General features: G+C 36.8%; 2 protein-coding genes across 2 annotated transcripts in view; one reads left to right on the top strand and one right to left on the bottom strand.

Moving 5' to 3' along the window:
• On the bottom strand, nt 1–20027 carry LOC107060538 (uncharacterized). Its single transcript, XM_015308540.1, has 3 exons — nt 19829–20027; nt 14082–14140; nt 1–205 (listed from the first exon to the last, which is right to left on the bottom strand). The coding sequence occupies exons 1-3, from the start codon at nt 20025–20027 to the stop codon at nt 20–22; spliced, it is 444 nt and encodes a 147-aa protein (XP_015164026.1). The 3' UTR covers nt 1–19.
• Nucleotides 19767–25188, top strand: part of LOC102594928 (clathrin heavy chain 1) — a 12005-nt gene continuing 6583 nt past the window's right edge. The window contains exons 1-15 of the mRNA XM_006338762.2: nt 19767–20073; nt 20275–20479; nt 21467–21555; nt 21663–21741; nt 21892–22019; nt 22494–22592; nt 22684–22792; nt 22918–22997; nt 23100–23327; nt 23408–23473; nt 23736–23852; nt 24002–24199; nt 24314–24430; nt 24627–24686; nt 25008–25094. Of these exons, the coding sequence (XP_006338824.1) occupies nt 20029–20073; nt 20275–20479; nt 21467–21555; nt 21663–21741; nt 21892–22019; nt 22494–22592; nt 22684–22792; nt 22918–22997; nt 23100–23327; nt 23408–23473; nt 23736–23852; nt 24002–24199; nt 24314–24430; nt 24627–24686; nt 25008–25094 (1707 nt within the window). The 5' untranslated portion in view covers nt 19767–20028. The remainder of the gene's footprint in view (nt 20074–20274; nt 20480–21466; nt 21556–21662; nt 21742–21891; nt 22020–22493; nt 22593–22683; nt 22793–22917; nt 22998–23099; nt 23328–23407; nt 23474–23735; nt 23853–24001; nt 24200–24313; nt 24431–24626; nt 24687–25007; nt 25095–25188) is intronic.

Genomic DNA, 25188 nt, shown 5'->3' on the forward strand with positions numbered 1-25188 from the left:
GTCATGAGGACAAAGTTGTTTAATGAGATAAATACAAGTCCCAAAAATGGGCCACAATAAGCCGTCTAGAAGGCAAAAGACAAGCTAACATAAGTACAGGAGGAGACAGGCTGACCCAGAACGCCAAGTGCTCACTCTCATCTCCGATATCCACAAGTTGCAAAAGACGGCACGAACGATCACCGTTGGTAGCTGGTACCAGAACCTGCATCGCGAAAAGATGCAGAGTGTAGCATAAGTACAAAAACAAGGTACTAGTAGGCATTACATGATGACTGAGCAAGAAAGGTAAAACAATCTGAAAAGATAGAATCTAGACAAAAATAGAGGTCAAAGAGAATATGAAAAGAAGCACACGGGCGTACCGAAAGTAAATCTAAGTATAGATAAACTAAACCTAACTGATCTTCATAAGCTCAAAAGGTACACTCATGCGCAAGTTAAAATAAAACCCGAACAGACCCCCATAAGCCCGAAAGGTACGGAGAATATCTCGGACTACAAGAATAAGATACTCAAACCCAAATCCAAAAAAAGTCAATCGGGCTCGAATCCATAGTGATAGGATCTGGGCCTCGAACCTAAAGTGGTAGAATCTGGGCCTTGAACCCAGAATAATAGAATCTGGGCCTCGAATCCAATGTGATAGAATCTGGGCCTCAAACCCAAAGCATCAGTCTCAATTTGGAAATAACTGCCTCAAACCATAAAACATCAGCCTCAAACTGGAAATAACGCCCTTGAACCGTAAATAATCACTGCAACCAATCAACTCATAACCTATCTAACAAGAGTGCAAAAGGTGTGTCAATTCCCAGGAGAATCCCATGTCAAGTCAAGTCACCGTGGGACGTCGCCCACCTAAAGGTATCAATAAAAGGCTCTCATCCTAGTAGATATCAATCTCCAATCGTCGCAATAGCATAAACCTCCGATAATACCTCATAACCGCAAAAATAGGGAGAGAGAGGATAAAAGATCTAATAAGCCACAAATTCACCTAAGCTAAGGCTCGTACTATCAGACTCAAGTTTGCTATTCCGATTTACAAGGATCTAGTTTGTACGAAATGACGTCGGAGACGAAGCAAAGCAACAAAGTTTGAGAGTCTAAGGCAACACTGATCTATCCTAGGAAAGGCTAGACAAGCATCATTAAACAAGTAAATTCAAGTAATTCACATAGCATACACAAACCCTAATCACCCAATTAGCAAGGTACTATCCCCGAAGTAATGTCGATCAAATCTAAAACATGGTATCTAAGAAGAGAGGTAAGAGTATTAGGTTCCCACCCCAATTCACACTAATCAACATGAGTTCACACATTAAGGCTAAATCTCAATAGAAAGGAAATCGTAGCCTAACTTTAGACCGACCGCGCATGCTCCAAATCACTTCACCAGAGCTTTTCCTTTCCGAACGGCCTTTGAATGCTGCCACGCAAAATTGAAGAATGTCCAACACTCCTTGAACACTCTAAGATGTAGCCTCGATAATTCTCGATATATAGGACTTCGAATCACCCAAAACTAAGCTCAAACGATGTGCATTCAGCAACTTTCGATCATTATACAGCGAAGCCACCGCAAAAAATGAAGCTTACACACTTCGAATCACCTTATTTGGCGAAGAAATGAGAGAGATATGGGGTTTTGAAGTTTCCAAAATGAGCTGATATTTCTACTATATATGCACCAGCGTTCAACATTTTTTTGAAAACTTAAAAACTCTGACGGGGTGTTTCAAACTCATTCAGAGCCCGCTGTATAAAAACGAGATATGAAACCACATCAAATTTGATATACCGGACTCAATGGTGCAATTGAAATTTCAATACGAGGTCATCTTGACAAAAAGTGAGTTCCACATCCAACCACCATTTTAAGTCAAAATCTAGGAAGGGACTGTGGATTAGTTCGGAATCCTTGGGATATGAACGAAGGGTCAATCTAGACCAAACTCAATATTCTGGAGTTAACCATGCTGACAAAATTCTTATCTGAGTGCATTTACTCAGAATGTTGACTAAAGTCAAACTTATGCTTACACTTTAAAGTTAAAACACCTAATCGCACTGAGTCACACTGAAAACCTCAAGAGTCATGATGACCATGATACTAGCCTATAATGACCTTTCTGGGACCTTATGGAATTGTCAGAATAAGATTCTAAAGTCATCTTCCTAAATTTTTGATAAAAAGTTACCATTCAAGGTTCAAAAGCTCCCAAAACACTAAAACTTGCATAAAAACCAAATGAACGACCAGGTGGTCGAACTATCACTCCCAACAAGTCATAAATGACTTAGGGTCACTATAAGAAAGCTCTAAATTACAAAAAGGAGGCACAAATATAGAAATGACATAAAGGTCATTACAAGGGAGGTATGGTCCCCGTGAACCCAAATGTGGGTACGCTGATAACTAGAGTGAGAAAGTTCACTAAAATGAATCCTCCGGAGTTTCATGGTTCCAGGGTTGAGGAAAATCCTCAAGAGTTCATTGATGAGGTGTATAAGGTGTTGATGATCAAGGGACTAGCGCTGGTGGAAAAGGTAGAATTGGCCGCTTATCAACTTAAGGGTGTTGCTCAAGTTTGATTCAACCAATAAAAGGAAGAGAGGGTGGTTGATGCGGGTCCTCTTGATTGGGAAAAGTTCAAGGTTACTTTCCTTGATAGGTTTTTTTCCCTTGAGATGAGGAAGGCTAAGGTACTTGAATTCATCAACCTTCTTCAAGGAAATATGAGTGCGAATGAGTAGTCCTTGAAGTTCACGCAATTATCTAGATATGCTCCTACTATGGTTGTCAATCCTAGGGCAAGGATAAGTAAGTTTATTTTGGAAGTGTCCGAGATGGTGGTTAAAAAATGTCGTACCGCCATGCTCATCCATGATATGGACATTTCTTGTCTAATAGTTCTTGCTCAACAAATAGAATAAGAGAAACTTAAGGAAGGATCTAGGGAGGAAAAGAAGGCAAGGACCGGTGATGGTGACTTTTCACATTCAAGGTCTGATAGACATGGTTGTTCTAAGTTCCGACAAAGGTTTTCTGGTTAAGATTCCTCCAATGCTCCGCCTCCTAAATTCAACAAAGATAGGGTGTCTGACCTTAAGCCTTAGAGAGGAAATGGTGGTGGATCTTCATTGTCTATTTGTGCTAGATGTGAAAGAAAGCATGAGGGTATATGTCTAGTCAGTACCAATACATGTTTTGGTTGTGGAAAGATAGATCATAAGGCAAGGGACTGTCCTTTAGTTGTTAAGGATGAATGATATAATCGTCGATGAGCTCAACCTTACCCTTCGTCAGGTTCTAGTGGAAGTTAGAAGCAAACAAATTTTATGCACTTTAAACTCGTCATGAGCAAGAGGGTTCTCTCGATGTAGTTACCAGTATGTTGAAAGTCTTTCATCTGGATGTTTATGCCTTGCTTGATCCCGGTCTTGTAACACCCCTAAATACTAACCAAGAGTCGCATGTCGATTTACCGTTGCTTAATTACTAGAATATGTTTTAGTCTCATTTTGAGAACTTGAAATGCTGTGATAATTGCTAACTTGCTTAACATAAATTGTGATCGTAATTTAAGGGATTGTGATGGAGTGTTTAGGTAATATTCTAATTAGAATTATGTATAACTTTAAAATGAGGTGAAGGATATATATATATATGTGTATATGTATTCTTTTTGGGCAACACATAATTTTTTTGGGCTGCACCTTTGAAGGACAGCTGCCCAAGTGATAAACATCACTTGTTTGACTATATATTTTCACACCTTCTTTAGTAAATTCATTTTCCTCAAGTCTTAGATCCTTAGAAACATATCTAACAGATTGTTCTTCAAAATCATAAGAGAAAAACCTGGCCCTTTTGGCTGGAATTCGAGACACACACTTCTTTTTGGTAAGTGACGAAATCTGTTTCTGAGCTGGGTAGTGTTTGGTAAGTGACGAAATCTATTTAGAAAATACCTTGATATGTTGTGAATGTGTTTATTGATAATATCTTGATTTACTCAAGGAGTGAAGATGAGCATAACGATCAATTAAGGATTGTGTTGCAAGTCCTCAAGGACCAACAACTCTTTGAAAATTTTAGTAAATGCGAGTTTTGGTTAAGATCTGTGGATTTTCTAGGTCACATTGTCTCCGACAAGGGTATTGAGGTAGTTCCTAATAAGACAGATGCGGTTAATAGTTGGCCTAGACCTCTATTCCCTTCGTATATTAGAAGGTTTTTGGGTTTGGATGGTTACTATATAAGGTTTATGGAAGGGTTTTCATTGATTGCCTCTCCATTGACGGCATTGACCCAAAAGAAAGTTAAGATCTTATGGTCGGAAGCTTGTGAGAAGAGTTTTCAGAAATTGAAAGATAGACTTACCTCCGCTACAGTGTTGACTTTACGAGAAGGGTCAGATGGGATTGTTTTTTATTGTGACACCTCAAGAATTGGGTTAAGATGTGTCCTTATGCAAAATAGGAAGTTCATTGCCTATACTTCAAGGCAACTTAAAATTCATGAAAAGAACTATCCTATCCATGATTTGGAACAAGAGGCAATTGTGTTTGCTTTAATGATTTGGAGGCATTACTTATATGGTGTCCATGTTGATGTCTTCACTGACCACAAGTGTTTACAACACGTGTTTAAGCAAAATGATCTAAATCTTCACCAAAGGAGGTGGCTTGAGTTACTAAAAGATTACGAAATGAGTGTCCTCTATCACCCTGACAAAGCGAATGTAGTGGCGGATGCTCTTAGTCGGCTATCAATGGGTAGTGTTACCCATGTGGAAGAAGATAAAAATGAGTTGGTTCATGATGTTCATAGATTGACGTGATTGGGTGTTCAGTTGGTTGACTTCACCAAAGGTGGTGTTACGGTTTATAATGATTCAAAATTGTCTTTTGTGTCAGATATAAATGCAAAGTAGAGTCTTGATCCAATTCTGATTGAGTTGAAGAAAGTGGTACTTAAAAACTTCGTTGAGGCTTTCTCCCAAGGGGGAGATAGAGTGTTTTGATATCAAGGTCGTCTATGTGTTCCCAATGTAGATGACTTGAGAGATCAAATCTTATCAGAAGCCCAAAGTTCTTGATATTCCATCGACCCGAGAGCCACCAAGATGTACCGTGACTTGCGAGAGGTCGATTGGTAGAATGGGATGAAGAAGAATATTGTGGAATTTGTGACTAAATGTCCCTATTTTCAACAAGTAAAAGTCGAGCATCAAAATTCGGGAGGTTTGTCCCAAGATATTAGTATTCCTACTTGGAAGTGGGAAGATTTGAATATGACCTTCATTGTTGGTTTACCCCGCACCTGGCGGCAACATGACTTGCTAAGTTATATTTGAAGGAGATGGTTAAGTTGCATGGAGTGCCCCTATCCATTATCTCTGATCATGGTACCCATTGCACTTCTCAGTTTTAGAAATCTTTCCCAAAAGGGCTTGGTACTCGTATTAAGCTTAGTACGACCTTTAATCCTAAAACCGATGAGTAAGCAGAGTGTACTATCCAAACTTTGGAAGAAATGTTGAGAGCTTGTGTGATTGACTTCAAGGGTAATTGGGATGATCATTTGCCTTTGCTTGAGTTTGCGTATAATAATACCTATCATTCAAGCATTGGTATGGCTCCATTTGAGGCTCTTTATGGTAGGAGGTGTACATCTCCTATTGGTTGGTTTGAAGTTGGCGAGGTTGCTTTGATATGTCCCGAGTTGGTACATGAGGCTATGGAGAAAGTTTTGCTTATTAGAGAAAGGTTGAGAATGGCTCAAAGTCGACAAAAGTCCTATGCTAATGTTAGGAGAAAAGATCTTGAATTTGATGTAGATGATTGGGTCTATTCGAAAATTTCACCCATAAAGGGTGTAATGAGATTTGGGAAGAGAGGGAAGCTTAGTCCCTGTTATGTGGGCCCATATCAGGTTTTGAGGTGTATTGGTAAAGTAGCTTATGAACCTGATTTGCCTAATGACTTAGCATCGGTGCATCCGATTTTCCATGTCTCCTTGTTGAAGAAATGTGTTGGTGATCCGACATTTATATAGTACCATTGGAGAGCCTTGGTATAAAGGATAGTCTTTCTTATGAAGAAGTTTCAGTTGAGATTTTAGACTGGCAAGTACGAAAGTTGAGAAACAAAAAAGTTTCTTCTGTGAAGGTTTTTGGAGGAATCAGTTAGTTGATGGTGCTACTTGGGAGGCCGAGGCCAACATGATGTCTCGATACCCTCATCTATTTCCCTCCATCCCTACTCTAGCTTGAGGTATTTAATTCCTCATGGTTCCCTCTTTTGATTCATGTGTCTTAGTTATTTCCATGATTCCTCATGCATGCTCATGACAACTTGCTTTTGAGAAATTGAGTTAGATTGATTGATTTCTCCATGTTTATGTGCATTTGAGTATGAGTTGCATACATGCCTTACGAAATGATGTTTCAGATATGCTTTAGCTTGGAGTCGATTTTCCTCTTTAGATATGTGCATTTCTGTGATTGCATTCATGTTAAGATGTTAGATCTTTTTCCTACCCTCCTTATGATGACTTGAATTTCTATCGAGGACGAATTTTCCCAAAGGGGAGATATTGTAACACCTTGGATTTGGAAAAGAAGGAAAAATTAAGATTTGGACGGGTGTCTGTGTCTACGGGTCCTATCTATGGATCGTAAAAGCTTCTACGACCCGTAGATGGAAACCGTAGGTAGTGGAAAAATAATTTTTCAAAAAAAGTCCCAGTACCCTTTTTACAGTTCACTGGGACGGTCTGTCAACCTTTGTACGAGTCATAGATAGGGCTCGTATGTGAGTCCCAGACTTAGTGAAATTTTGAGGGTGAAAGTTGGGTTCTACGGATGGCATGTACGGACTGTAGGAAGACCTACGATCCGTACATGGGATCCGTCAAAGATGGGGGAATTTTAAGGTACCAGTAGCCTATCTACAGTTGACCAGTACGGTCCATAGAAGGACCGACGAACCGTAGGTCCAAACCGTAGATGGGGTTCGTCAGTTATTTTAAAGGGTTTTTTGGGTCTTTTCCTAATCATTTTAACCCAATACTACGTCGTTTTATCTTTTACCCTAGGCCCTATACAAGCGTTTTAAACCCTAAAATTACCTATTTGAACTCATTCTCCTAAATTCCCAAAACTTGACCAAATTCATCCTCCAAAATTCTCTCAAGTCTAAGGAAGAAGCGGAAGAGCTTGGGTTCCATTCAAGTCTCCAAATTCACCATTTTCTTGGGCCTAGAGAATCTAAGGTATGTTAGTATTCACCCATGAAGCCCTTCCTCCATTGGGTTCTTAAATTCTCCAATTTTACAAAGCTAGAATACCCAATCAAAGTTAGGATTTTATTCAATGTTCATGGGTTCTTGATCAAATTAATTGTTCTCCATCTATTTATGCATGAATTGAAGTAATTACATGTTTTTAGTTAAATTCATATGAACCCATGATTACCACGTGAATTTTAGACAATGAGCACTTGATTATGTTTATGAACTACGAATTATAAATTTATGAAGATATGCATGTCTTTTCTATGGAATTGATATGAATGATTTGAGGTTGCTTTGAGAGTAAAGTATCATGTTATTGTTGTGAAAAGTTATTTTCACATGAAGGATTCATAGGGTTGAAAGGTTTTCTCAACTAAATTTGAATCAAGATTTAGAAGCTATTCTAAATGAACTCTAGCTTAAATTGGCTACTTACGTCACAACCCAAATATAGATGTGATGACACTCGTCTTATTCCACCAAGACAAGTCAGCCTACAACCTAACCATTTCGATAAATTACGAAAATAAAATAAAAATAGAAGTTTAATAACAACTACTACTACGGATAACAAGTTAATTTAATTAAATCCCCAAAACCTGTTGTCATGTGCTTATGTAAATACTAGAATTGAAAGAAAATACACAAGTCTCAAATGACATTGTCTCTCAAATAAAATAAAATCATAAATAAGAGTAAGAAGGTTTGCTGAGAAGACAAACATCAACCTCACAAATCTCCACAAGAAGCCTCTAAAAAGAAGAGAGTAGAAGGTATCACGAAGATCCGAGCTCGTAACCTATAAAAGATTGTAGAAGCATGGGATGAGTACCAAACCACACGGTACTCAGCAAGTAAACTTCTAAACACAAGCTAAGAGAATAGAATACGGGTACTTCTACCACCCTAACCGAACCTCCACAACTACAACCTGCATGAAACAAGCTCAACCTAACAATTCACAATTTACATAGCACACAACTCAACAACAACACTCTAACAATTACATATCCTCAACAACAAACTCAATATTCATCAATCACAAGTTCCACAAAATGGCACTCACAAGATCAACAACACAAAAGATAAAGTTCACCAATGATAAAGATGTGTAATGCAATGAAATGCAATGTCAAGTATAGTGATGCATGTCTGACCTAACGATACACACCCGCTGTCTCTCAGTCCGGGACCCATAAGGGACATTTATGTCCATACATCCATCTCGGCGTGCGACACAACCCTCAATAATAAAATACGTTGCAACGTGAGACACATCCCTCGATAATAGAATCCATCGCAGCGTGCGACACGTCCCTTGATAATAGTATACATCACGGTGCGCGACACGTTCCTCAAAATGGTACATCCTCTTTAATTTCTTATTCTTTCACAATTCACATAACACTTATCACAATCATGTCTCGGAACCAATGCAAATGACATGTTCACATAAATAGTGAGAAGATGACAATTTTCATAATAATGCACAATTCACAACAACACAATCGCAATACAACATCAGCAATCAATAAATTTTTCAAGTCATTCTCAACACATCACACACCAACAATTAATCACATTGCTTTTTATTACCCCTTTTTCATAATTAGAATTATTCAATATGGACAAGTCAACCCATCACCAAGTCCCATTACGCCCCAACACATACCACAAGGAAATACATGATTCTATACACTTAACAAGGGTTTAGAAATCCACTTGCCTCAAACAATTGAATAATTACTCCGGGACTTGAGCATTCCCCTTTCGTTGAGCTTCCAAATCAATCCAATCTATGCACGTAAATAATCACAGTAAGATTTCTAACCCAACAACACCCATATTACTATAGGTTTAGCCTAGACCCAAAAACTCACCCAAATTTGCAATCAAGTTTCTAAGTTTCAAACCTAGGGTTAAGCTTCAACTTCTCCAATATAACAATTCTAACGGTATTCATGTAATACAATATACTCAATATTTAATTTTATACAAAAATAATAATTCTAACACCATTTTGTCTCAAAAGACAAATATATTGTATTGCGACCCTCAATTTACATCCTATGCTTAACCCATAACCACTGACAACATATAATAATTCCTTAAAAATTTCGTGACCTAAACTAACTTGAAATTGTAGTGTAGCATGTATTGAATATATATATACATACATACATATATATATATATATATGTATATATATAAATATAAAACTCCTAACAATTCAATTCCTTAACCCATTAAAATTATATTGTATTAATTTTTCAATGGCAATCATTGCCAATCATCACCTCTTAATTATCACCAAAAATTGATAACAAAAAAAAAGAATATTGTAATAATAGTGTTAGCACTGTTTCTTGTCCACTATATTTTCAAAGCCGCCTGAAACGATGCAGCAGCATCATATGACTTCACTACTGCACCCCTTCAATTTATTACAATCATTATACTAATATAATAATATTAAATATTGGTTACCTCCACTAAGTTCCAAAACCCCACAAATCACCACTACCCACTCTAATTAATTTCATATAAAAATTGAATTTAATAATATAATCAACTGTTGGAAATTAATGTTTGTAAGCGTAGAATTGAACTCAATTACAACAAAATTGCTTACTTGAATGGTGGTGCCGAACTCTATGTTTGTGCTCGCCGCAAGCTTAATTATGTATTAAAAGTAATAATTTTTACTAACCTATATTAATATTTCAGACTTGGCCCATTATTATTAACAATAAACAAATTACCGATAAATTAATTAATTATAGCTAAATGATTATTCAAAATTATCAAAAATAACCTTTCGGGTCCGGGTCATTACATTATCCACCACTAAAAACTATGTTCCTCCTTGAACATAAATTAAAAGCAAGTACCTGAAGTTTCGAAAAGCTGAGGATATCTGGCACGCATGTCAGACTCTGTCTCCCAAGTCGTCTCATCAACTGAACGATGCTTCCACTACACCTTCACTAAAGAAATCTCCTTGGTTCTAAGCTTTCGAACCTGCCTATCCAATATAGCTATAGGTTCCTCCTCAAATGTCAAGTATGGATCGAACTCCACTGAATCGATTGAAAGCACATGAGACTCATCCAGAATATACTTCCGAAGCCTAGAAACATGGAAAACAGGATGAACCGTCGACAAACTAGGTGGCAAGACCAACTTATAGGCCACCTCTCCCACTCGGCTCAAAATCTCAAAAGGTCCAATGAATCTAAGGCTAAGCTTGCCCTTCTTTTCAAACCGCATCACACCCTTCATGGGTGACACTCTAAGCCAAACATGATCGCCCTCCATAAACTCTAAGGCTCTAACTCTCCGGTCTGCATAACTCTTTTGTCGACTCTGAGCTGTCAACTGTCCATACTGAATCATACGGACTTGCTCCATAGCATCTCTAAGCAAGTTTGTATCCAAAGAGTCCATCTCCGCCAAATCAAACTAACCGATCGGAGACCTATACCGTCTGCCATACAAAGCCTCAAATAGGGCCATCTGAATACTAGAGTGATAACTATTATTGTAGGCAAACTATGATAAGGGCAAATGTTGATCCCATCTAGCACCAAAATCGATCACACATACTCGGAGCATGTCCTCCAATATCTGAATCGTTCGCTCAGACTAATCTGAGGATGAAAAGTTGTACTCATATCTAACTGAGTACCCAAACCATGTTGTAATGCCTTCCAGGAATGGGAAGTGAACAATGAACCTCGATCAGATACAATAGAAACCGGAACTCCATGTAGTCACACAATCTGACTGATATAAAAGCTCGGCTAGCTTCTCCGCCGTATACTTCACCCGAACTGAAATGAAGTGGGCAGACTTGGTCACCCTGTCAACAACAACCCAAATGGAGTCATAACCACCCACTGTGGTAGGCAAACCCATAATAAAGTCCATAGTGATCCGCTCCCACTTCCAAGTAGGAATAGGCATCCTCTGAGATATACCCCCGGGCCTCTGGTGTTCACACTTGAATTGTTGGCAAGTCAAACACCTAGAAACAAAGTCGTGCAATATCTCTATTCATGCCACACTACCAGTAATACTGACTCAGATCATGATACATCTTCGCCGCTCTCGGATGGATGTAATAGCGAGAATAATGGGCCTCCTCAAGAATCAATCTAATCAATTCACCCGTCTTAGGCACATAAATCCTACCTCTGATCCTCAAGACACTATTAAAATCAAGGACAACTTCCTTGTCTTACCATCTCAACACTTTGTCTCGAATCAGACATAATTTCTCATCATCAAACTGGTGCTCATGGATTTGCTCGACTAAAGAAGACCGAGCCTCAATAAAAGCAATCATACCACCACTATCCTTTGAAATTTGCAACCGCACAAAACTGTTTGCTAACATCTGAACATCTCTAGCCAACGGTCTCTCCTCAATACTAAGCACGGCAAGACTCCCCATGGTAGGAGTCTTCCTACTCAAAGCATCGGCTACCACATTGGCCTACCTCGGATGGTATAAAATGGTCACATCATAGACTTTAGCAACTTAACCCATCTCCGCTGCCTCAAGTTCAGATCCCTCTGACTGAAGATGTACTGAAGACTCTGATGATTAGTGAAGATCTCACAATGCACGCCATACAAATAGTGACGCCATAACTTAAGTACAAAGACCATGACCACCAACTCCAAATCATGAGTAGGGTAGTTTTTCTCATGGGACTTCAACTGCCTAGAAGCATAAGCAATCACCTTCCCCTTCTGCATCAATACACCACCCAACCCGACTCTTGAAGCATCACGATACACAGTAAAGTCCACACCTTCCTCAGGTAGAGCCAATATAGGAGCCGAAGTCAACAAAGTCTTGAGCTTTTAAAATATCTCCTCACACTCATCAGACCATTGGAAACCCACACCCTGTCGAGTCAATCTAGTCAACGGAGCTGCAATAGTAGAGAAACTCTTAACAAATATTCGGTAATAGCCTGCTAATCCCACAAAACTTTGAATCTCGATAGGAGAAGTAGGTCGCGTCCAGTCTCTAACTACCTCAATCTTGGCCGGATCTACTCTAATACCCTCATTGGACACCACATGTCCCAATAATGCCACAAAATTAAGCCAGAACTCATAGTTTGAGAACTTGGCATACAATTTATGTTCCCTCAACCTCTGAAGTACAATCCTCAAGTGTCAGACATGGTCCTCCTCAGTCCTGGAGTAAACCAAAATATCATCGATAAAGACAATCACAAAAGAATCAAGGTATGGTCGAAACACCCCGCTCATCAACTCCATGAATGATGCAAGGACCTTAGTCAACCCAAATGACATCACTAGGAACTCATAATGCCCATACAGAGTCCGAAAAGTCGTCTTAGGGATATCTGATGCCTTAATCTTCAACTGATGATACCCCGACCTCAAATCAATCTTAGAAAACAACGATGCTCCCTGTAGCTGATCAAATAAGTCATCAATATGCGGAAGAGGATACTTATTCTACACTGTTACCTTGTTCAACTGTCTGTAATCAATGCACATCCTCATAGTCCCATCATTCTTCTTCACAAACAACACAGAGGCACCACAATGTGACACACTAAGGCAAATAAACCCCTTACTTAACAAATCCTGTAACTGGTCCTTCAACTCTTTCAACTCTGCTGGAGCCATACGGTAGGGAGGAATAGAAATCCTGTAACCTCAAGTCAATAAGTCTTTCAAACCATTCTCAACACATTAGACACCAACAATTAATCACATTATTTTTTATCACCCCTTTTTCATCATTAGAATTATTCAATATGGACAAGTCAACCCATCACCAAGTCCCATTACTCCCCAAAACATACCACAAGGAAATACATGATTCTATACACTTAACAAGGATTTAGAAATCTACTTGCCTCAAACAATCGAATAATTACTCTGGGACTTGAGCCTTCTCCTTTCGTTGAGCTTTCAAATCAATGCAATCTATTCACGTCAATAATCACAGTAAGATTTCTAACCCAACAACACCCATATTACTATAGGTTTAGCCTAGACTCAAAAACTCACCCAAATTTACAATCAAGTTTCTAAGTTTCAAGGCAAGGGTTAAGCTTCAACTTCACCAATATCACAATTCTAACGGTATTCATGTAATACAATATACTCAATATTTATACAAAAATAATAATTATAATACCATTTTGTCTCAAAAGACAATTATATTATATTCCGACCCTCAATTTACATCCTATGCTTAACCCATAACCATTGACAACATATAATAATTCCTCAAAAATTTCGTGACCTAAACTAACTTGAAACTGTAGCGTAGCATGTATTGAATATATATATTTATATATATATAAACTCCTAACAATTCAATTCCTTAACCCACTAAAATGATATTGTATTAATTTTTCAATGACAATCATTGTCAATTATCACCTCTTAATAATCACCAAAAAAAGATATCAAAAAAGAATATAATAATAATAGTGTTAGCACTGTTTCTTGTCCCCTATATTTTCAAAACCGCCAGAAATGATGCAGCAGCACCATATGACTTTACCACTGCCCACCTTCAATTTATTACAACCATTATACTAATATAATAATATTAAATATTGGTTACCTCCACTAAGTTCCAAAACCCCATGAATCACCACTACCCACTATAATTAATTTCATATAAAAATTGACTTTAATAATATAATCAACAGTTGGAAATTAATGGTTGTAAGCATAGAACTGAACTCAATTACACAAAATTGCTTACTTGAATGGTGGCGCAGATCTCTGTGTTTGTGCTCGCCGCAAGCACAAATGAATTTCTTTCTTCTCTTTATTTTCTTTTCTAAATTAATTATGTATTAAAAGTAATAGTTTCTACTAACCTACTTTAATATATCAGACTTGGCCCATTATTATTAACAATAAACAAATTACCCACAAATGAATTAACTATAGCTAAATGACTATTCAAAATTATCAAAAATGACCTTTCGGGTCCGGGTCATTACAACTTAATTGTGCCTTTTCATGGATAATAAGATGAATATGATTAATGACCATTCAGTGAAATTTATGCTTAGCACTAGGTGGACTAGCAACGATTATCCATGTCCCATAACTATGTGCCACCATAGGTTTGGTTTAGATTGACATTAGCTAGTGGATCAACTTTAGCTCAAGTTTATGGTTTTTACCTTGGCAAGTAAGGACATCTCTTTTCGGTATGGGATAGTCAACGGATTCCATATTATATCTCACATGGTCTATGCTGGTTAATGGCAAACTTCCCACAATAACGAACTAAGGTTACTTTCTAAAAGTATATCACATGTGTTCTAAAGATAGTTTAGCTTGCATTTGACCATGATTATGACTTATATTTTCTAACATGTTATTTTATGGTTTATCTTTGTCATTACATGTCATGTAAAGTCCCTTTTAGCATGATTTCAGAACTCTTATGCATTGTTATCATACTTAGTACATTCCATGTACTAATGCATACTTGTGCCTATATTGTTTCACTAATGTAGGGTCCGACGCTTCTATTCCACACACTCATGGATAGACATTCCTTTGTTTCTTCAGTTGAAGATTGGTGAGTCATCATGTTTCCAGGACCGAGACTTTTTTACAGCTTTATGTCATTTTTTTCAGACTTGTATGTGATGTATGAGTTACGTCCCAGTCACTTTCCTTATGATGCACTAGATAGCTTGAGACTTATTTTAGACTTCTGCTTTTGTCAAACTCTTTATGATATAAGACTGTTTTTTGAATTCTTTAAATTTCATTATCTTGTATGATGTATGCTAAGTGACTTGTGTAGGGCCTTTTGGGTTCCTATAGACATGTTACACCTAGGGTATACTTTGGATCGTAACACAATCACCCATAATGCAAGCTTCCCAAGTGGTAGAGGATTTGACTTAGACCCCTACCCCTACCCTATATATTACTAAGCAAAAATTTACAATGTATGAAACAAAATAGCTGAATTTCGTCGAGCAAAGCCTAAAGCGAAGCTTAGGGGCTCGCAGTGCAAGGTCTAAAGTGAAGGGGGGGGGGGGGACAATTTTCACCCGCTTTAAAGTTTTTCATACCCTACATTAGGTCCTCATAGAGCGAGCAAGAAAAGCTTGTGGCGCGAGGTCCAAAGCGAAGGCTACTGCCTCGCACTGCAGGTGCCAAAGACAAGGGAAAATTCCCCTATTCCAAGTCCGACTTGGAGGGACCTTCTAGGTGTTTTTAAATATTATAAATATATATCCTTAGTCATTTTGGAGGAGGAAGAATATTTAGAAGCATAGGGTAAGAATAAAGTCGCAATTCTCGTAGGGTAATCGCAATTCTCGTAAGGTTACTTTATCTCTTTACTTAACTTTATTTCTTATTGCTACACGAATTATGGCTTCAGATTATTAGTGGCTAAAAGCTTTCTATATAGGGTTATGGCCATAATATGAACATCATAGTTTATATATAGAGTGTTAATATGGATTCTACCATAAAATTTTGTTCTCTTAATTTTGTGCTTACTATTCGATGGTTCCTTCGATATCTTCATCCACCGATTGGTTTACGAATCAAAGAAGACGAATAAACTACAATAAAAGTAGGTGTGCCAGTCGGATTGACTAAACCAATGCAACAATCAAGAAAGCAATCGAGAAGACATGAGTTTTCAAACTTTAGTATAAGTCTTTATCGCATATGTGAGCTTCCCCTTATCTTATTTCCCGCCACAAAGACAATAAGAGAAGGAAACTTCTAACAATAAAAAAGATGTACTACAATCGCATACGCATACTCCTAACTTTATTATCATATTGTGTACAACCAACATCAAGCCTAGATGAGTCATGACCTACAATATATCTTGCACCTACTGAGGACTTGACTCCTCCTAGTCAACCAATTGCTTCGAAAAGGTATGCAATTCACTTGTAATACTAGACCCTATTATACCTTTTTAAGTAATCATTGTTTGTCATCACCCATAATCCTTTGTATCATATTTTCCCTTTATTTCCATCCACAAGTTTACATGTGAAAAACTTCCTCATTTCGGATGGCAACATATTCCGATTGATGAGATGTCTTCTTTACATGTTTCTCTTCCTTCAGGTAAATCTAGTGTTGGTTAGTGTTGAATTTATGCAGACAAAGTTGATCCAGACAGCCAAGTTAATAGTCTTAAGGCTCACCCTATTGCCAAAGGTATACTTAGATATTGAGGTTAATTACGATGATACATTTTTTCTTATGGCTAAAATATCATTTGTTCGCCTTTTTCTATCTTTGGGCTATGGTTGTTGTTCACCATTAACCTCTTCAACAGTTAGACATTAAGAATGTGTTAGTCCATGGTGACCTTGAGGAAAAAAATCTATGGGGAGAAACCACGTAGTTTTGTTTCTCGGGGGGAAGGGGAGAGTCTAGTAGTCTTGTATGTCGATTTTGTCGGTCACTATATGGTCGGAAGTAATCTCTTGGAGCATGATTTGGAAGTTCAACATAGTAATTCAAGATTTTGGCATGAATCGTAGTGAAGTTGATCACTCTTTGATTAATTAGCATTCTACTCCATATCTGTTTATTTATTTGATGGTTTATGTTGTCGATATTGTTATCACCTATAATGATCAAAATGGGTATCACTTATTTAAAATATTATCTCTTTCAATATTTTCAGACTAAAGACTTCAACAGATTTAAGTATTTTCTAGATATTGAGGTTGCTAAGTCAGATAATGTGTTGTTATATGAAAGGCCTTATACATTCTTGAAGATATGGGAACGATGGTATGTAGGCTCATTGACACTCCTACAGATTCTAATGTTAAACTCTTGCGAGAATAGAGGGATCCACTCAATGTCTTTAGAAGATAAAAACAGTTGGTTGGTAAACTGAATTATCTCACATTGACTAGAGAATACAATTTTGTTTATAAAGATAAAGTTGACTAGACTATACATTTCTTTTCAAATGAGTGTTTATAAGTTATGTCATTGAAATGCAGTTGTCCGTATTTTACAATATGTAAAGTCAACTTCAGGCAGATACTTGGATATGCAAACATGGATTGAACATAATTACCTATTCATAGACGTTTTGCATCAGAATATTGTATTTTATTAGGAGGTAATTTGATGTCCTGGAAGAGTAAGAAACAAAGTGTGGTTGCTCTCTCGAGTGTAGTAGCAGAATATCAAACAATGGTTGTAGCAACTTGTGAACTAGTTTAGGTCAAATAGTTGCTAAGAGAATATGATATCTCATGAGAAATTTCGTCCACGTAACTTTTCTTTTTTGCTGGCATATTTTTTTCAAAAAAAATATTTTTCATTTAATTTTTAAAAACTTAAACTCTTCCCTTCTTCTTCATTAATTCTCAATCATTTTTGTTCATTTCTTCACTTTTGTTTTAATCACCTTCTTAAAGTGTTTCTGAAGTTTTTGTCACGGCTGAAGTTGTCACACCTTTCTTAGGTTGGGAATTTTGTCATTTGAGCTGAGAAAACTTTTGGTTTTGGGTGTTCTTTAATGGGCTCTTGAAAATTACTTAGTGTTGTTTGTAGCTTAACTTCTTACAATGTTCTTTGTTTAGATTACATTAGATTGATATACCCAATTCTTGATTTTGATTTACCTAGGTAAATTATTTTATTTTATTTTAACTTTTTGCCATGGTGGAACTATTTTCCATGTGACAATTCATGTGATAGTTTTTTTAAAAGAGAGTGTAATACACATACCTGACATATTATGTGTGGTGTTTTTGTTAAATTTATAAGTGATAGTTTAGTTGTGATTCTCACACTCCTAATAGTTTAAGTATGAAACTAAAAAAATAAAATAGTTTAAGTGTGTTTTTGATACGTAGCTCTAGTTTTAATTATATTAATTTATAAAATATTTAAAATTAACGATATACTAGACTTACACCCGGTGCCTCATTCCATATAAGTAAAATGTCTCGGGTTGTGGTGTAGTGATGAGTTGTGGTGCAGTGGTGGAACTGTTTCACCCTTAATCAGAGGTCTCAGATTCGAGCCCTGGTGTGAAGAAAATCCTATTTGGAGCGCCATCCCCAAATAGGCCATGCAGTGCACATCTGAATTTAATCGGAACTCCAATGTGGACTCTGAGAAAAACAAAAGAAAAAGTCTTAACTTGCATCCACACCCTTTTAAAACACATTCAAATAAAACTATTTTTTTAAATAAAAAAAAAGTTAAAATAAGGAGAAAGTCTTCCAATTCTCGAGTTTTTAACAAGACATGAAAAGGAAAGGGGTCATTTGGCAGGGCGTATAAATATAATGCTAAATAGAGTTTATTAGTAATGCTTGTATTAATTATATATAGATTATTTTTTATGCATTGTTTGATTAGGTGAATTAAAAAATACATGCATTACATAAAAATATATATTTACAAAAATATTCTTCACAATTATGGTGAAAAAGATGTAAAAGGTGTTTTAAGGGGTAATTGAGTCTTAATTATGCTAATGCATGTATTAAGAGCCCGTTTGGATTGACTTATAAAAATAGCTTCAAATAAAAAAATAAAAAGTAGGGGGAGACCTACTTTTAGTTTTTAATTTTTTAAAAAGTTATTTTAAATTTATTTTAATCTATTTTTAACTTTGCCTAACACTTTCAAAAAGCTAGAATGACTTAAAAATAAGTTTGAGCAACTTTTAAATCCATTTGCATTACTAATACTTAGAAATTCAAAATATAAGTAATATACTCGTCAATATACAATAGAGTGCATTAGTTATACATAACATGAAAAAATGTACCAAACAAAATACTATTAATACACAAAATTAATGCATGCATTATTATTTGTATAACTTACATAAATCCCATAGTTTTAATATGAAATTACAATCTATCCCTCATTAGTTTGTAATTACATTAATCCCTTAAAAAGTAACACAAACCGGATACATAATATGTAGCTCGGATACATGAAAGAGTATCTCGGATACATTATAACATCAACCGGATACATAATATGTAGCTCGGATACATTAAAAATTAGCTTGGATACATAATATGTAGCTCGGATATATTAACTACTGGCTCAGATACATTAATATGTAGCTCGAATACATTAAAGAGATAAGGAATTTTAGAGGTTTTTAAAAATAGAAGGAGATATTAGAAATAAGAGAAACATAAAACGTGTTTTTCAGTAATTTTTCCTTATTTTTACTAATACCCAACCAAACAATCCCTAACTTTTCATTTGTTCGGATCTGAGAGAAACAACCTGTATACAACTCAAAGGACTTGCCCAATTTGGTTTTCTCTAATCCAAAAATTCCATATTTCGCCTATACTCCCATCTTTTGTTAAGTATTATTATGTATTCTCCTCGCCAGTATATTAATATTAATATTAATCTTAATTATTAATATTAATTAGACATTACCCAGTACTTACTGCTTACAAAATTCATTTCAAGCATCAGTCCTCTCTCTTCTTGAAGAACCCTGTCCTTCCCCCCTCTCTCTGTCTGGATCTCTTTCTCCCACTTCCTTTCGTCTCTGGGAGACTCCGAGGATTCTTCTTCGTTTGAGATCGATCTCTGGCGGTTGGGCTTCGCACCAAATTGCCCATTTCATCCGCCCTTGCTGTTTGCAATTTCTCATAGATCCGGAGCTCTGATCCATTATCTTTGATCTCGCCATCATGGCGGCTGCCAATGCTCCGATCACCATGAAAGAGACCCTTACGGTAAATTAATTTCACTCTATTTCCATGAGTAATTCAGCCTTCATATGTACTTTTTGACTCATTAGTATTTTTGTATTGGTAGCTTAGCATGTATGGACTCTTAGTTAGATCTGTCATATGTAGTTCTATTGCCAGATCTGTGATTTGATATTGTTTTTACTTTTGGCATTGAATTTCAAATTATGTTGATGGCTCTTGCAGTTGCAAAGTATAGGGGTGAACCCGCAGTTCATCACATTCACCAATGTTACCATGGAATCGGATAAGTATATATGTGTAAGAGAGACGTCGCCTCAGAATAGTGTGGTGATTATTGATATGAACATGCCAATGCAACCTTTGAGGCGTCCAATTACGGCTGATTCTGCTCTTATGAATCCTAATTCTAGAATTTTGGCTCTAAAAGGTATGTAATCTTTGACAAGTGTTAGATTCTCATGGATGGTTTTTGTACTGGTTCAAAGTTACTGGCTTCTGAACGGGTTTGATAGGAACACCTGAACTGCAGGTAATTTGTAATTACTGACTTCATAGTTTGTTGGATAATTCACCTTTGAGCAAAAGAAAAGTCTCTCTTCACCATTATCTTGATGTGCTAAAGAACTTTGAGACTAGAAAGAAGTAAATAGGGATAGCAAAAGAATTTTGAAACTAGAAAAAAAGGGGACATCAATAATCATAATAGTGCAAAGTGCACATGTGAAGCTTTAAGCAAGCTATGTAATAATTATGGCATAGATCAAGGAGGTTGATTAGGTTTGACTTTGCTGTGTGTCGTGATCTCCTCCTCGTGTGGATGACACACTTTTTGATTGGAGTGAGTGAAACATAAGAACCTAAATGGTGACCACTCTTAATTTTACAGAGGAAGTTGTAAATTGAAGAAATTGCGCCATACATTTTAGTTCCTTTTTCTCACAGCACCTTATTTCACCCGAGTGGTGTTAACTTGATGCTAATGGTTGATGCATTTCTTGGCTAATCTAGAACGTGTAGTTTCTAGTTGGATCTTCATTATATTTTCTACAATAGTGGAACTTATCAGTGTTGCTGCTACATGTCAGCTGTTATATTGCTTACAGAGTCCCTCTTCCCACTGACATCCTGGTGTATGTTTTTGGAATTCTAATTAGAACCAGCACTTTGTAGTTTGGCCAAGCCAAGCCAACCCTTCTATTGTTTTCTTGCATGAATTAAGATTATTATTTCAATCAAACAATTGTTAATTTAAGAGATGGAGTATATACAGGAGAAATCTGTTTTAAATGAGTTAATTTTTTTTAAGCTTGAAAAACTGCCCTTCCTCACGTTATTCTTTTTTGAAAAATGGGAAGACTACTCTTCCTCTGTTTCTTGATGATGGCATGATGCAATCCTCTCTTATCTCTTGAAGCTCAAGTTCCTGGAACCAGTCAAGATCACTTGCAGATTTTCAATATTGAGGCAAAACAGAAAATAAAATCATATCAGATGCCTGAGCAGGTGCTTGCTTTACGTATTTACTTGATTTGGTTTATGCATTATTTACTGCCCATGGTCATCAATCATGTGATGAGTTCTGCCATATAACGACCAAATGTGTACTACAGGTTGTTTTCTGGAAATGGATTACACCGAAGATGTTAGGTCTTGTTACACAAACGTCAGTCTATCATTGGCCAATTGAAGGTAAGGCAGTTTTTCTTTTCACATTACAACATTTTTTTGGGTCCTGTTTGCCTGGTGAAGCTCTTTTTTCTGTTGGTAATGATTTGTTTTACACATTTTGAAAATGGTAGATGGTTGTGTCCTTAATAATTCCCTCTTATCTTTGTGCAGGGGATTCTGAGCCTGTAAAGATGTTTGATAGAACAGCCAATTTAGCCAACAACCAAATAATCAACTACCGATGTGATCCTTCTGAGAAATGGTTGGTTTTAATTGGTATTGCCCCAGGTTCACCAGAGGTGTGTAATGCTTACATGTTAGTGGAAAACTTAATCTTGATGTCTTATTCCTGAAAGCAGACCTACTTAACTTCCCAATCAGCCTTGTCACTGTCATCGGTGATGCAGACACTAAGACGTTTGTGTAGGGCTTGCCAGCTTTTCTAAATTGTCTGATTTTTTAGTCTCTGTGATTGCTCCGTCTACGTCCCATCATTGTAACTTGCTTTTGCATGTTTTTTTTTTTTTTTTGTATTTGGACTGTGTAACATGCTATGATAGTGGTTAGTTGCATCAAAATGCCAGTATACTGCAATTACTTTTTGCTACTTAGATGTTTGATGATATTGATTAAAAATTTTGAGCTCAAAAGAGTGGGATTTTTAAAAATCTGGGAGAAACACGTTTGTATTTGTTAAGATTCTCATATTTATTGAATATAGAAGGAACGTGCACTTCCTTTTTTGACTATTCTGCTGTGACTTGTGTTAATAGAGGCCTCAACTGGTCAAAGGAAACATGCAATTATTTTCAGTGGATCAGCAACGCAGTCAAGCTCTCGAGGCACATGCTGCAGCATTTGCCTCATTCAGGGTGAGAAAGATCCTCCATAATTCTTCTTTTAATGTGTTCAGCCATTGTTGATTTTATGTTTTCCTGCCTGACTGTTTCTTGCTTTATTCAGGTTCCTGGAAATGAAAGGGATTCCATACTCATTTCCTTTGCCACGAAGTCCTCCAATGCTGGACAAATCACATCAAAGTTGCATGTCATTGAGCTTGGAGCCCAGCCAGGTCAGAACACTGCTCTCTTATTACTACAACCTGTAGTTCAATTGTGAATTTATTTAGTAAAATTGTGGGGCAAATCTGCCTCATATGGTTGTCATCAGTTCTCTTAATATGTTAAATGTTTGCAGGGAAACCGTCTTTTACGAAGAAACAGGCAGATCTCTTCTTTCCTCCAGATTTTACTGACGATTTCCCAGTTGCCATGCAGGTATCTCTTGCCTTCCCTGTGTGGAGCTGTTGTCACTTTATTTGTCTTTCTGCATTTTATGAATTCAGTTTCTTATAACACGGCTCTTTGTTATTCTGGCAGATATCTCATAAATACAGTTTAATTTATGTCATCACAAAGCTTGGGCTTCTCTTTGTCTATGACCTCGAAACAGCTACTGCAGTGTACAGAAATAGGATCAGCCCAGATCCTATTTTTCTGACAGCAGAAGCTTCATCTATTGGTGGTTTCTATGCCATCAACAGGCGAGGCCAAGTTTTGCTTGCCACAGTTAATGAAGCAACTCTAGTACCTTTTGTCAGTGGCCAAGTACGTGTATTCTATTATTATATTGTATCATTAGCATTTTATTTAACCTAACCATAAACTTTGTACACATAATATTCCAGTTGAATAATCTGGAGCTTGCTGTCAATCTTGCCAAAAGAGGAAACCTTCCTGGGGCTGAGAATTTAGTAAGTTGATATCATATTGTCAACTTCTATTGGAAATCTACTGGATCTTTACCCATTATATGGTGCACCATGATTTTTGCTATCCTATCATCGTTTCCTTCTCTGAGAACAATATAGTAAAATGAATTATTGCTTGTCGTAGATATCATCAGCAGTTAGCAGTCTTATCAAAAGCTTTTGATCTTATTGATTCAACATGTTGATAATCTGAGGATGTCTTTCTCTACAATGATCTTAGTGTATCACTGTTATATGTCCTCAGGTTGTCCAGCGGTTCCAAGAGTTGTTTGCCCAGACAAAGTACAAAGAAGCTGCAGAGCTTGCAGCGGAATCACCTCAAGGCATACTCCGTACGCCTGACACTGTTGCCAAATTTCAGGTATTGGTTATGATATGGAAATTATGTTTTTTTTCGCAGGATTTCATTGCCTTACTGGTCTCGGAAGAGTTTCTGGAATTCATTTGTTATTCTGCAAAAGGTGATACATATATTAATTTATTTAGTTTTGTAATTGGTCTTCTTTGCAGAGTGTTCCTGTTCAAGCAGGGCAAACACCTCCCTTATTGCAGTACTTTGGGACACTTTTAACGAAAGGAAAGCTAAATGCTTTTGAATCATTGGAACTGTCGCGCCTTGTTGTCAACCAGAATAAGAAAAACCTGTTGGAGAACTGGTTGGCTGAGGATAAGCTGGAGTGCAGTGAGGAACTTGGGGATCTTGTGAAGGTCAAATTTTGAAGTTGAAATTCATTATTTTCATTGCTCATCACGTTATTTGATTTTGTTTTTGCAAGTAGTCTATTGTTCTTGTTATTGATTGCAGTCATAATTCTTTTGTAGACTGTTGATAATGACCTTGCCCTAAAGATATATATCAAAGCAAGAGCAACTCCGAAAGTTGTTGCTGCTTTTGCTGAACGCAGGGAGTTTGACAAGATTCTGATATATTCCAAGCAGGTAAGTGATTTCCATTTGTGTTCGTCTGGCTGACTACTTTTTATTGTCTTTTCCCCCTCTTTTCTGTTTTTTGATTAGTTCTGTTTTCTTCTTTTTTGGTGCTTGTCTGAGCTGGCTATATCTAAGATGGTTCAACCCTCTCTAGTATAAATTAATTCTGGGTTGGATATTAAAAATGATTTTTTGGTTGGTACAGGTTGGATATACACCTGACTATTTGTTCCTTCTTCAAACAATTCTTCGATCTGATCCTCAGGTATGATGTGAATAGTTAGTTACTCAAGTCATAATGTTTTCTATTTCCCATCCTTATCTGCTAGCTTCATTTAGTAGATTTTACGGGATTTACTCCGTGATATTTGAATGTTAATATTTTTGACCATATGGTACTGCTCAACTTGTGCTTTCTTTTTTGAGGATAAAAGTGCAACTAGAATTGTGTATTTAATGATGTCATTTCAAGATATTGTACTCAATTTGGAAAGTTGCCTTGTCTGTGATGAAGAGAAAATGAGCACTTGTAAATCTGACACAGTGCTAGTTTCGATGAAGTTGAACAATTGCTCTGTTTATGCAGGGAGCTGTTAACTTTGCGCTCATGATGTCCCAAATGGAGGGTGGTTGTCCTGTTGATTACAACACTATCACCGATCTATTTCTGCAGGTTAATCGACTTACAATTATTACAATTTTATCCTTTTCTTAAGCGCTTTACAATGTTTGCTATGTTTTTCTATGGGATGCAGTGCATAGCTGAC

This window comes from Solanum tuberosum, unplaced genomic scaffold (genome assembly GCF_000226075.1).
Source record: "Solanum tuberosum cultivar DM 1-3 516 R44 unplaced genomic scaffold, SolTub_3.0 scf00005, whole genome shotgun sequence".
Classification (NCBI taxonomy): Eukaryota; Viridiplantae; Streptophyta; class Magnoliopsida; order Solanales; family Solanaceae; genus Solanum; species Solanum tuberosum.